We start from the raw sequence: 12,562 nt of genomic DNA, 5'->3' as shown, positions 1-12,562 counted from the left end.
TCTTCATGGTTCCCATTCGCCTGCGGGATCCCCAGGTACTTGTAACTGTCCTCTATGTCTGCAATGTTGCCTTCTGGTGTATATATATATATATATATACATGGGGATTTAATGAAAGCACAGAATATTGTTTTCACTGAACGTGATGGGAGTCTGACAGTCGGCATGCGTAAATCTTCAAATAGAGACAAAGAAGACGTAAATCCTAAAGATATGTGTGTGTGCTTTAATATGTCTGTGGAACTGTCAATTTATTTCTTTACTTTGGTGAAAAACAGCTGCAAGTCTGGGTCTGTGTGTGTGATTGTGTGTCTGCATTCAAACTGCCACCAGCTATTATTTCAATTTGAGGTTTGCAGGATTTGAATGAAACTGATCTTCCTTTTCATTATTTTCCACTGATGGTTATCTTCATCTGTCTGTCTGCATCAGAATTCATTGCCCAGTGGCAGCTCTGCTTTTGTGTGTGTGCGTGTTTGGAATCTGATCCGCCTGCTGCAAGCCCGGCCGTCAGCAGTAATCACTCCTTTTTATTGTCTGATAATAAAAGACAAATTTAAATTAATAAAATTATTTCTTGAATAAAAAAAAAAAAACTCAGCTTCTCAGAGGAGGTGAAAAGAACGGCACATTAAACAAACATACTTAACGCTAACATTAAAACTTTATTTTACTCCATTTATGTAATGACACGTATTACCTAAGCCCCAAATCCAACCATGCACTTTCTTAACTGCTTATCCCACATAGTGGAACAAGCAGTGGGAATTTCAAGGTAAAAAAAATGTGTTTCCTTTTTTGAATGAGAATGATTAAATATTCTTCAGAGTACTGTCTTCTCAAATGTCTGCATAGTTGTGGTACGCATGACATGCTAGGTTTACTTGGCCATGTGTGTACTGGGCATCATTGTCACAGTTATTTAACACTTCTGAACTCTGCTCCTTAACACTCTGAGTGTCCTGATATCAGGCTAGATGGCTTAAGTGGTCCAATCATACAATCTGACAGCAGCACAGATTTAATCACTCTGGTTTCTGGTAGCTTTTATTTGTTGTACTTTTTTGTAGCCTTGCTCAATTCCTCCCCTCTGCGGCAGTAACGGTAACACCAGCTCCCACTTTAGTTAATTAGCATGGGCTACAAAAATGAGAAGGTAAGGCTCCTTTTGAAGCTAAGAGACTCGGCAGACCCGGCTATTTAAGCTGCCAATCTCAAAACTCACACAGAGCGCAAGTGGAGTGCAACTCAAATGTTAGACAAGGCCTTAAATTGCCTGAAGCACTAGGAAATTGTTGGTCTTATACAATCCAACACTGTCGGCCTAGGGTGGGTTACAGTGCCAAAAAGACGATCCAAAGGCTACCAGAAAGGAGAGGAAAGAGCTTGCTATCTTTATAGTAACTAAGGTGGATGGAGGGAAAGCGCACAATTATGGTGTGAGCCAACAACCTCATAGGAAATGGTCCACTTGGGAGTCCATCACTAACAGGACCATTACTGACACTGATATTTGGAAGATCTCCCAAGCAAGTCTACAACCTGGCCAGTCTGCCAGTAGCAACACTCGACACTGGAAAGAGCAGAACTAGCTGGTTAGCAGCAACTGAATTTTAAAAATAAGGGTGAGGGCACTGTCCAGTCGTAAATTGAAATGTTGGCTCAAATTAATGAAAAAGCTCTCGAATCATAAAATAAACTTGGGTAGTGGCCAGTTAAGCTAGAAAGCCTATATAAGACTTAAGGTCTGTCAGAGAGATCCATTAGAAATGTTGTGGAAAAAGGCACCAAGACCACAAGTGCAGTGCAGAGGAGCCTTTCAGCATTTTGAATTAGCATAGATGAAGACTAGTACACAGCTCCCTGCTACAGTTACCTGTGCTGACATTCAATTGCAAACTTTAAACTTTTATAAAAATCCAAATATTGGAGTTATTCAATTTAAACAACAATCACCACACAGTTGATATGGCAGTGAGCCTCAAGTGGCCATTTGAGGAATTGTATTTTTTGTATTTCATTTTTCAGTCCTGGGGTGGCACTGGGTCCATATATGACCATTTATGACTGTGACACCGTGTTGATTGTGAATCGGTTATAAGCAGCAAACCTGTGTTTTTACAGCCGTACAACAGGAAAACGATGACGGCATAATGACATGCTTTCACTCTCTTTTTCTCTTTCCAGGTCTAGAGAAGGGCAGTCAGTACAGTTTCCAGGTAGCAGCAATGACAGCAAATGGGACAGGCCCGGCCAGCGATTGGTACACCGCTGAGACGCCAGAGAATGACCTGGATGGTAAAAACAGAGAGTGATAGAGCGTGTGTGTGTTTTTGTGTGCATGTGTGTGTGACAGCGGTGATCTGTATAACAGGATGTAAATACCTCCACTGCCCTAACACTCGCATAAATATTTAACCAGTTAAAGAAGGGTGTCGGGTGGATTGATGGAAGGTTTAGCTCAAGGAGGGGGAAGTGAGAGGAGATGGAATAAAGCGGAAAGAAAAGGAAAAGCAGTCGTCCATGTGTAAGCATATCGAAAACAGAAAGATTTGCTTCATTTAAGCTTAAATACTAATGAATGAGCAGTACATGAACAACGTAAAGAAGTTGCACATTTGCATATGAGGGTAGATAAAAAATGTCATTTGAGAGTTTTTTTTTAATTTGTCCAAATAAAAAAAATCTCTTTCTCCCTCTGCTTTCTTCTGAATTATGTAACGGTCACCGAGCCTTCCATTTGGACTGCTATCTAGCATTCAAAACAACCATAATGTAGTACTGAACAAATTTGTTTGTCAGCGGCTACTCTATAACACCCTCAGCAAAGACATAAGTGGAGGATTTAGTGCTTTAAAGTTAGTCTGTTCTCCTCATTTCCTGTTCTATATTTTTATTCATGGACTAAAGTACTAGAACAGCTTTGTATGACCCCTGTTATCTTATACTGGGTCTTGGTGCATCCCCTCAGGTTATCAACTATCTGAGACACATTTCAGCCCCAGAATGTATATTTTGATGGGACATAAGTATAAAAGGTACTCTTTAAAGATAAACTGATAACTCAGTTATAATGGTTACTGTATATTCATAAGCATTAAAACTGTCTTCATATCTGCCTACAGCTACGTTATCGAGAGTTACAAAGCCATTACGAGGCTATAGACAGAAGCAAAAACAATCAGCAGAAACAAACTGGCTAGCAGCTCTGGGGATTTTCAACCCTATAACTCTTAGCAGAATAATTTAAAAAACGATAACCAGCTCAGCACCAGGATGTTCTGGTCAGCAGGATGCTGCAGAGATAAAAACAACAAACACATCCATGCTAACTGTGTTTCCGGGCCGGGACAGAGGGAGACACAAATCTTATTTCGATGGATTATCACTCAATAAAGTGATATGAAGCATCTCCCCCCGAGGACCAAGAGTGCTCTAATCTCATCTAATCTGTTCCCGAGGAATAACACTAAGTGTCAGGTCTTTTTAGGGGTAACAGGGTTAGCATTTGTTACCCACAGCTGCTCTAAGTACCTGCTTCTGTGAGCACTAACAGGGTTAGCTTTAAGACTATTGGCGGTGGTAGAGGTCAGTGATGTACCGATGTCCCCAAACCACAGTGCTGTCATCGTCTTTGTGTCTGACATTTTATTGTTGGTTTGTTTGCAGAGAGTCAGGTGCCTGACCAGCCGAGCTCCCTGCACGTCAGGCCACTTCCCAACAGCATCATCATGTCCTGGACTCCACCGCTCAGCCCTAACATCCTGGTCAGGGGTTACATTATTGGCTATGGAGTAGGCAGTCCCTACGCTGAGACGGTCAGAGTGGACAGCAAGCAGAGATACTACTCTATTGAAAACCTAGGTATGAAAGTGGCTGGAGTGACTTCACCTATAGTTTGCTAAGAAAATGGATACCATTTTCATCCAGGACACATTCAGCCTACATTACCCGCCAGCTATTGCCAACAAAAGGAGACAAAATAGACCTTCCAACTGAGAGCTGTACTTTCAAAGTCTGATTTACTGCAAGCAGTGAACAGGTTTAATATTTGAGGCCAAAACAGGTCACCATTTCTTATGGATCGACATAATTTTTCCTGCATTTTCATTACAGCTCAATGTACTGAAACAAAACGGTGACATATGCTGATAAATCATGAATATTCAAAAAGCGTATAATTGTTACTAACCAATAAATACATGAAAATCACTCTCCAAAACAGAAGCACAAACATCTTTGGCAGTCTGCACCTCAAAGCAGGACTGCAGAGGTGATTGAGAGGTCCATTTCACTGCCTCAGATTAGTAAGGGGTGGGCTAGCAGATTGGACTGTCTATAGCTCTCTGTGCTGGGTACTCAACTGTTTTCTCCTGTTTTTGGTTAGACAGGGAGCTCACCACTCCCACTGTACTTAGTGAGTCAATCAGACTCACTAAGTTCCTAACTCCTGTATCCAGATGGATGAGTGATATAAAACTTCATCCCTGTGCAGTTGTTATGAAGGCTGAAATTATCCATAAAGACCAAAACTGTTATCAGTAAAAGGCTGTATACATGTTAATTTCTGCTGTAAAGTTGGACATTTTAACATTGGAGTCTGTGTTTATCAAAACGAGCCAGAAGATAACCACCACCAAGGAGGTGGTTGTTTTTTTTTTTTATTTCATCCTAAGAGGCTGCTTGGCTTATTTTTACTGTAGAGGCACTCTTGTGACACACGTTGCTCATTTTTATAGGCTATTCACCCTTTTACTAAAGTCAAAGTTTGTTAAAATTCAACCTTGCTTCCGAAGAGAACATCTTAGAGTATGAGATTATCTACATCCAGTGGGAACCGTCTTAATGTAATGGCTCTTATTTGACTGTGATTTTACACATACACAAAAAGCCCATTAGGACAAAGTATCACAGTTTGGGGGAAAAGTTTTGGATATTTAGATACTGAGACTGTGTAAAACAACTAATGTGGACAGAATTTTACTTATTTCAGCAAAGTGTTCATCCTTTAGGAGCTAGGTGCCTTACTGTGAATTTAGGATATTCTGGATCTACTTAGTGTCTGGCTAAAGGGCAAACTGGCAGAGCTGTAGGACACCTGATGCAACACCAGGCCTCATAGCCAGAAACACCTGCAGTCATAAGCAGAATATTAATCACCAATAGTTTCCATCACTGTCAGAACCTTTTTTCATTTCTTGTCCTTCCTCTTATCAGCGCCAAAATAATTCATCATGTCATGGCATTTCCAGCATGCTTATCAACAGCACCTACTTAATAAGTTCATCCTTCATAAATCCAGCTGCTCCTGCTGACAGCGTGCCAATATTGACACACAGCGTTTGCCTCTTCCATTAATTCATTATGAAGATGAAATCCCCCCATTTAATTACGATCAATAATTTAAAAGAATTTAATAAGAAAGCTGCTTGAGGTGGAAATCTAATTGTGAAAGGTCGAAAAAGAGAAAACATCCTCCCCAGTGAGTGCAACAACCAATTTGCATGCCAAAGAAGACAATAACAAATAGGGTGCAATTTTATATGCGGCTGAGAATTCCCATCTCAGGTCTCATAATGGAGGAGTGATGGAAAAAATAAAATCGGGCCGTTGTGTTGCATGCACACATGGGAGTGAGTGCACATATGTACACGGTATTTATAATTCATAGCGATCATTAATTCATGCGTCTGGGGAGCGGAGCCGCCGTGTTTGCCTAACTGCTGCGAAGGTTTGGCGCAACATGGTGAGAACATGCAGCATCATCACGCGTGACCGGCTGTGGCAGGATGAGCCGCTGCATGATGATGACTACAGATGTCTGCGGCAAGGGTGTGGCTAAGCGGGTGGCTGTGACTTGGCCACTAACCCTGCCAAAATTATTTGTCACATCAGTGGAACTGTGGGCAGAAAATATGTGGGAAAAATAGAACAAAATAATCAAAAAAATGCAATTATATGTAGTGGAAGCTCTGACAGCTAGTTATGACTTCAAAACAATAAAGTTCTAAAAACGGAATCCCCCTCATATTCCTCATGGTGGTTTGGTCCACTGCTTACAATTCTGTAAGTCCTTTGAAAATTTACAACAAAGGATGTGTGAGACGATTTTCTTTACTTCTGCTACTCAGCTCAATAAAACATAATTTAGTTAGAGCTACTGTTGTCACTGGGAGATTGATATTTACGCCAGCAGCAATTTATATTTGGCAGCAGGACTCTCTACTGAGAGCTCTCCAGCCTTTCATGTGCATATGTGGAACGTTGGAGAGCAAGCATGACAAGCAAAACCCACAAAATAAAACAGGTCAGGGATCAATCATCACAAAAAACATGATAAAGTGGGTTACCAATTGGCTTGCAGATGCACCGCTGCACCGTTGACTTTGTGGCCCAAATAGAAAGGAATGTTTGACCTACATGACCAACTTGGCCTTGATTGTTGCTTCTTTAGTTCAGCCACACCTGCCTTATATGGACCAGATGAGGCATTTGGACCACGTCTGTCCCACAAACTCTTTGCTTAAACTGGTTAAAGCCAGTTTATGACATTTAAACCAACATGTGAACAGTAGGACACTTCTGACTGCGCATCTAAGGTATTCTAGGTTAGGCCCAAATGTGTCATCACCTCATTACTGAATCTTGTGCTTTTGAGTTATACCAACTGATAACATGGCAGTCCCCCTCTAACACCTCATTTTTAAAAATGCTGTAACATTTGCAGATTTCAAGTCCTGCATCTTCTTGAAAAAGTGCAGCTTTCTGTGTTTACTGTCAAACTAGAGAAAAGTTACAGTCACTGAGCAGGGTTTAGCTAAAGACTTGTGTTCATGTCGAGTCACTTTGGTCAAACTAGTCTTGACCTTTCCCCGCTTACTTTTAATGATGCTTCCTTTAAGTAGACCCTGCTGAAACACATAGAAGACAGCAAGCAATCAGTTGCATCTTAACATGATAATGTACTGTGGCAGATGCCATTTAAAATGACTCGCTCTCTCTCCGTCTTTCTTCTCCGCAGAGCCAAGCTCGCACTATGTGATTTCCCTGAAGGCTTTCAATAATGCTGGGGAGGGAGTCCCTCTGTACGAGAGCGCCGTCACTCGATCCCTGACAGGTAGGATGACTCACCAGGCGCCGATAACAATCCTAGTAATCTGTGTTTACAGAGCACTAAGGCAGCAGATTTGATTAAAATATAATAACATGCCAGTGCATAACATGAGGCTTATATTAGCAGTATTAGCTGTATCACTAGATGGAGCATATGTGTCCAACAGTATTAGTAGCTTTTTGGGCATTTTAAGCCTTAGCATTAGTAGTTATAGCTGAAATTATTAACTTCAGTGGAAGTAGCGGTAGCAGCCATTGTAGGAGCAAGTAGGATTAATAGCTTGAGAAATAATAACAGTATTACACTTACACTTTTACATCATATTTTGCTTACTGTAATAGCCCACCTATCAAAGTGGACACACACCTAATCATGCAGAGGTTTAAGTCCAGTTACTGTTTGAACAGGTGAGTAAGATGAAGATTGTAGCAGGTTGTAAACATGTTTGCTTTCGCTCTCTTTTGGAGCCAGTTCGAGTGGCCACTAGAGAAACTGTGGAAGGTTTTGGCACTTCCACACTGGCCTCATTTTTGAGTGCTTGAGGCTGCAGCTTGATCAATATCCAAGTCAAACTCATGACTGGGAAAATCAAACTTTTTGAAAAGCTGATATATCTGGCTTTGTGCTTTTAAACACTGAAGGAGGGGCTAAAGCAAGCACACAGAGATGGCTTTAATCAAATTTTTTTGCTGTTTTGTTTGCAATTTCTCTTCCAGGCAGGTTTGAGCTGATGCTAGTGAAACCAGTGTAGTTATGTTTTTGATTTAGAAGAGGCACTTTCTAATAATTAGGCTTCAATCTGGATGTGAAGTCCTGAAATATTAATGCCGAGGACTCTGCTAACATGTAACTCCACAGCCTTTGGTGTGTTTAACATGTACTGTAGTTATATTTGTTTATATATTGATTGATATAATTTTTGATGGCTTATACCCATGCCTTTATACCATGTGTGAGTGTGAAAGAGAGAGAGACTCATTAGCTGTCCCTGCAGACGTTGAGCTGCAGAAGTGAGATAAATGAAACACATCCAACTCAGAGCCAAGTTTCATCTTATGAATTAAACAGCTGGCCCTTCTCTGCACGCCCAGCAGCCTGCAGCTGACATAAATCCTTTATAACTCTCATAAAACGGTTCTACCCTCATGATGTGATGATAGTCACAGGAAAAACCAGCAGTGGAGAAAACTTGGCTCACCAAAGTTTCTTAACCTTCAGTGCTGGATGTTTTTGTGGGGAAACTCACAACGAGGTTATTTTTAACTTGTTGTCTTTGATTGAGATTTCTTTAAGAGAGGAAGGGAGAGGCGGTGGATGGGAGATAAGGGTCAGATGTGGATCTCATACAGAGAAAAACAGAAGAAAGGGTCGCTGGATAGAGAGACATTTCATCAACTTTAATGAAACCCCATGGAAAGAGTATGGAGGCAGAAAAATAGATGACCAAGAAGGGCATAAAAGTCCAAAAGAAGAGACAAAGGATCAGGTGTGGTCATGTTTACAGTGAGCAATACTTTTTCTCTCTGTAGTTCTGCAGACGTACAATAAAAAGTTAATTTTTTATAGCAATATAGATACACCTGCAATTCTGCAGAGATCTGTAAACACGCCTGGGGTTCTGTATTTGTAAACACATCGAGAGACCTTTTGAATTACACAAACATATTTGGTCTTGTGGAGAAACACATAAGGAGATGTATGGATATTTGATAAACACCTGCGGCTGTAGAGATATTGTTGAAAACATCTGGAGTTCTGTAGTAATGCATCTCCACATGTGGAGCTTTTTGGACATTTCTAAACACACCTGAGTGTCTGAGAGAGTGGAGGACATCTGTAGATCCGTAGAGATTTGTAAGTACATCTGGAGGTTCTCTTGGCATATGTAAACACATCTGGACTCCTATAGAGATACACCAACACATGTTGATTTATGAATATGTTGGCTAAGTAGTACTACACACTTCAGCACTTCCAGAGGCTTTCTGTAGATTGTTAGACTTACTGGCATTCTGCACTGATCGTACCTGAAGATCTTTACATGTAGATAGGTATGATCAGGTTTTCTGTAGACACATTTGGAGTTCTCCGTACATATATAGCTAAAATTTTCAACAAGTGCAACAGGTCTCCAGTTGTCTGAAGGAATCTCTGGTTATCTAGACAAGAATACATATCTGTATTCTAGAGATTATAGGACATCCTGAATGGGGATACTGTCTCAAGATATGTAGACATCTTGAGTTTCATAGAAATACAGACACATTGAAATGTTGCATTGATACATGTACTCCAGATGTTTCTGAGATTTGTCAACATGTTTACAGTCTTTCTGAGACATGTTGATCTTCATAAAGATTCAAAACCATGTAAGGTTATTTTACATGTTTGAGGAAACATCCAGAGTTTTGTTAGTAATGCATAGACACCGTGAGTTTTCTAGAGACACGTAGAAACATCTGGAGTTCTTTGGATCATACATATATGATTTTCAGCAGATTTGAAGACATGCCTGTGGTTCTTTAGAGATTTGTAGATATGCTAATGTCAACCAGAGAGTTCAAACACACAAAAAAAGAATTTTACAAATTTTATGAGTTCTCTGGATATAGGTAGAAACATCTGGAACCCTTGGTATCTGGGAGATTCCAGAGTTTTCTGGAGGAATGTAGCATTTTTTAGAGATGTGCAGAGACACATCTTGTAATCTAGAACTCCTAAGATGCATCTTGAGTTTTAAAGACCTGCAGATTTGTAGACAGAAATGGAATAATCTAGAAATTTGTAGACAAAAACTTAGATTTCCTGAGATTCGTAGCCCTATCTGAAGTTTTCTGGAATCTCACAGAAACATCCAGAGTAGAGATACATATACATACATGTATCATATACATGCATACACAAAGCTGGAGCTCTTCAGCGATGCACAGATACAGGGGGAGTTCTTTACAGATATACAGTCTAACATGGCGTTGCAATGTGACAGTCAGGAGTTGATAAGCCGAGACCCTGAGGGCTGAGATAGAAACTAAACCCATTACTGTTCTGCCAAGGTCGTCAACAGTGACACACAGACACACCTACACCCGCACACACACATTGTCTGTGTGTCCTGTCATGGCAGCAGCCTGCTAGAGAGGCTTCTTCTTCTTTTTCTTTCTCTCTCTTTTTTTTACGAGAGCTTTAAAAAATGGCTCGTTAACGGCGGGATCCTCGTTAATATACTGCCTCGTCCTCGCCGCCCGCACACTGCAGAACTGATCCCTAACCAACCGCCATGCTACCATTTAATCAACGACTGGAGGACCGCAGAGACAGGGAGACAGCGAGAGAGATGATGGGATGGATAAGAGGATAGTGGGAGAAAAAAGAATGGAGAGGAAGGAAGAAGTAAATACACGAGGGACAACGTAATGGGAAGAGAGAAGTGAAGAAGGAACAGAAAGTTAGAGCAGGAGAAGGGAAGGAGGAAAAGCAGTAAGGGAAGGTAAGAGGGATTAGAAAGGATGAAGAAATGTGAGAATACAGAAGAGGACTTTTGAGAGAAAGGAGGAGAAAAGAGAGAAGAGCGCAGTGGGGGTGGAGGAAGAGGCGTGTCCTTCATCCTCATCAGTATTCTGTCCTGACTGGAGCTTTATTGTGATGCTGGACGACCAGTTTAACCACGACACCGCCTGGTGCAGCTCGCCCCGCAGCTCCAAACACCTCCTCGATCAATTTCTCTCTCTCTCTCTCTCTCATGGCCTGCAGCTGCACATCAGATGTCAATGTTGATTTTCTCGTTTACACTGCAGATGCAACAGGATGAGCCCGCGTCAGCTCCCACAGCTGATGCTACCCTCATATGAACTCGCACAGAGAGTTTCAACCTGCGATACCATCCAGTGGTGTAAACCATAATAATGCAGTAAAGCTATTTGACTTGTCATCAAATTGAAATAATATTACTGGGGGTTTTGTTCTTTCTTTTTTTCATTCTGCAATATTTCCAACTCAGTTTCTTGGACTCTACCAGAGTAGCTCTGCATTAATTACAGTTCAAAATAATCTATCTTTGTCTTATAAAGACTTTGGTGCTGCACCTTAGTTCACCCTTTGTCTGAAATTAAGTCCTGTTCCTCTCTTTTCATCTACTTGCCTCTGATTGGCTATCTCTTAGGAATGTAGGGCTTTTAGCAGCAGGTGGGTGGGGCTGCCTGAGATGACCATATTAGGGTGTCCTTATTCAATGACATGACAAAAACTGTCAAACCAAGTGTTTAGAACAGTTTGAAGTTTCTGTCTCACAGGAATTACTTCTAAATATTTTAAACTTGTTTAATTTTATCATCAAATATTTGTAACAAAATGTAAAACTTTAATATTATTTTTATAGCTATATCCATGTATATGAAAAAAATTATTTTCCAACTGAACTTTTTTAATACTCTCAATGTCAACAGTATTCCCTTACTAAAAGAAGCTGGTCTCTATACTGGTGACATCCACATATCACAAATCTACTAATCCAGTCCCTAAAAGGTATTTGGAAACATAAGCCACACTTTAAAAGTTATTACTGTAAAAGCAAATTTAGTAAGCGTACCTTATATTTGGCTCCTTTTGGAGACCTTTCTATGTTGGCACAGCTCTATGTGGAAAGCTGGATGACTGGAGAGCAGTTATTGTTATTGACTAGGTCAGACATAGCACCAAAAGGAGGAGCAGAGGTGGAGGCAGGTGTGGCTTGCAGATGCATACCAATTGTGTACCAGAAATCCTCTACTTCCTGTCAGCTCTTTCTTTAAAAAACAACATTTTTATGGTAGCTATGTGGCATAAAAAATATCGATCTGTTGCACTGTTATATGAAAATGTAAGCTCGAGATTTGTTTGTTCTACAAAGAGATCTACTTTTATCTTACTGTAAGGCTTATTTCTTTCAGTAGCAGACACTTTGCTCTTTTTCTGTGTGTGTCTGTTATTTATTTCATGATTCATGCACAGCTACTATAATAGAGTCCAGAAATATACAAATATGTGTCTGGAAATGAGCATAATAAGTATTCTTCTATGTATCACATGGATTTAATAATTTCATTAAATTAATAATTTGAAGCACTCTTGTTCTTGTTACATTAAATGTGGCTGCAAGAGAAGACTTTATGCATAAAACCAGACCACTGCTGGGTATATGGTTGTAAATACATGGATTCGGTAGAATCACTACTGATCAGTGTGTCAGTATAAGTAATGGAGGTAGTTTTGTGGTAGCCAGCTTAAATCTATAGCCCAGTTTGACCCCTCACGAAGTCCAGATAGTGTAGGTGGAATTTGAGGACTGTTAATGTGAAGCCCGAGGAGACAGTGCAGTGTGAGCAGATGTAAAGTTCAAAAGGGTTTGTTCGAGTTACACTTCTAAAATCTGTGTGTGTGGGTGTCAGACAGTAAGTGTGCTCGGTGAAAAGA

At 40.5% G+C, this 12,562-nt stretch overlaps 1 protein-coding gene across 1 annotated transcript in view; it reads left to right on the top strand.

Annotated features, from left to right (window-relative positions):
- Positions 1-12,562, top strand: part of dcc (DCC netrin 1 receptor) — a gene marked incomplete at its 5' end in the record, with an annotated part of 257,227 nt that overhangs the window by 161,168 nt on the left and 83,497 nt on the right. The window contains 3 exons of the mRNA XM_014341226.2: positions 2,188-2,298; positions 3,670-3,864; positions 7,022-7,117. Coding sequence (XP_014196712.2) covers positions 2,188-2,298; positions 3,670-3,864; positions 7,022-7,117 — 402 coding nt within the window. The remainder of the gene's footprint in view (positions 1-2,187; positions 2,299-3,669; positions 3,865-7,021; positions 7,118-12,562) is intronic.

The sequence above is a fragment of the Haplochromis burtoni genome, unplaced genomic scaffold (assembly GCF_018398535.1).
Source record: "Haplochromis burtoni strain Fernald_Lab_line unplaced genomic scaffold, NCSU_Asbu1 Contig_449, whole genome shotgun sequence".
Taxonomy (NCBI): domain Eukaryota; kingdom Metazoa; phylum Chordata; class Actinopteri; order Cichliformes; family Cichlidae; genus Haplochromis; species Haplochromis burtoni.
This window is presented reverse-complemented; position numbering and strand designations above follow the sequence as displayed.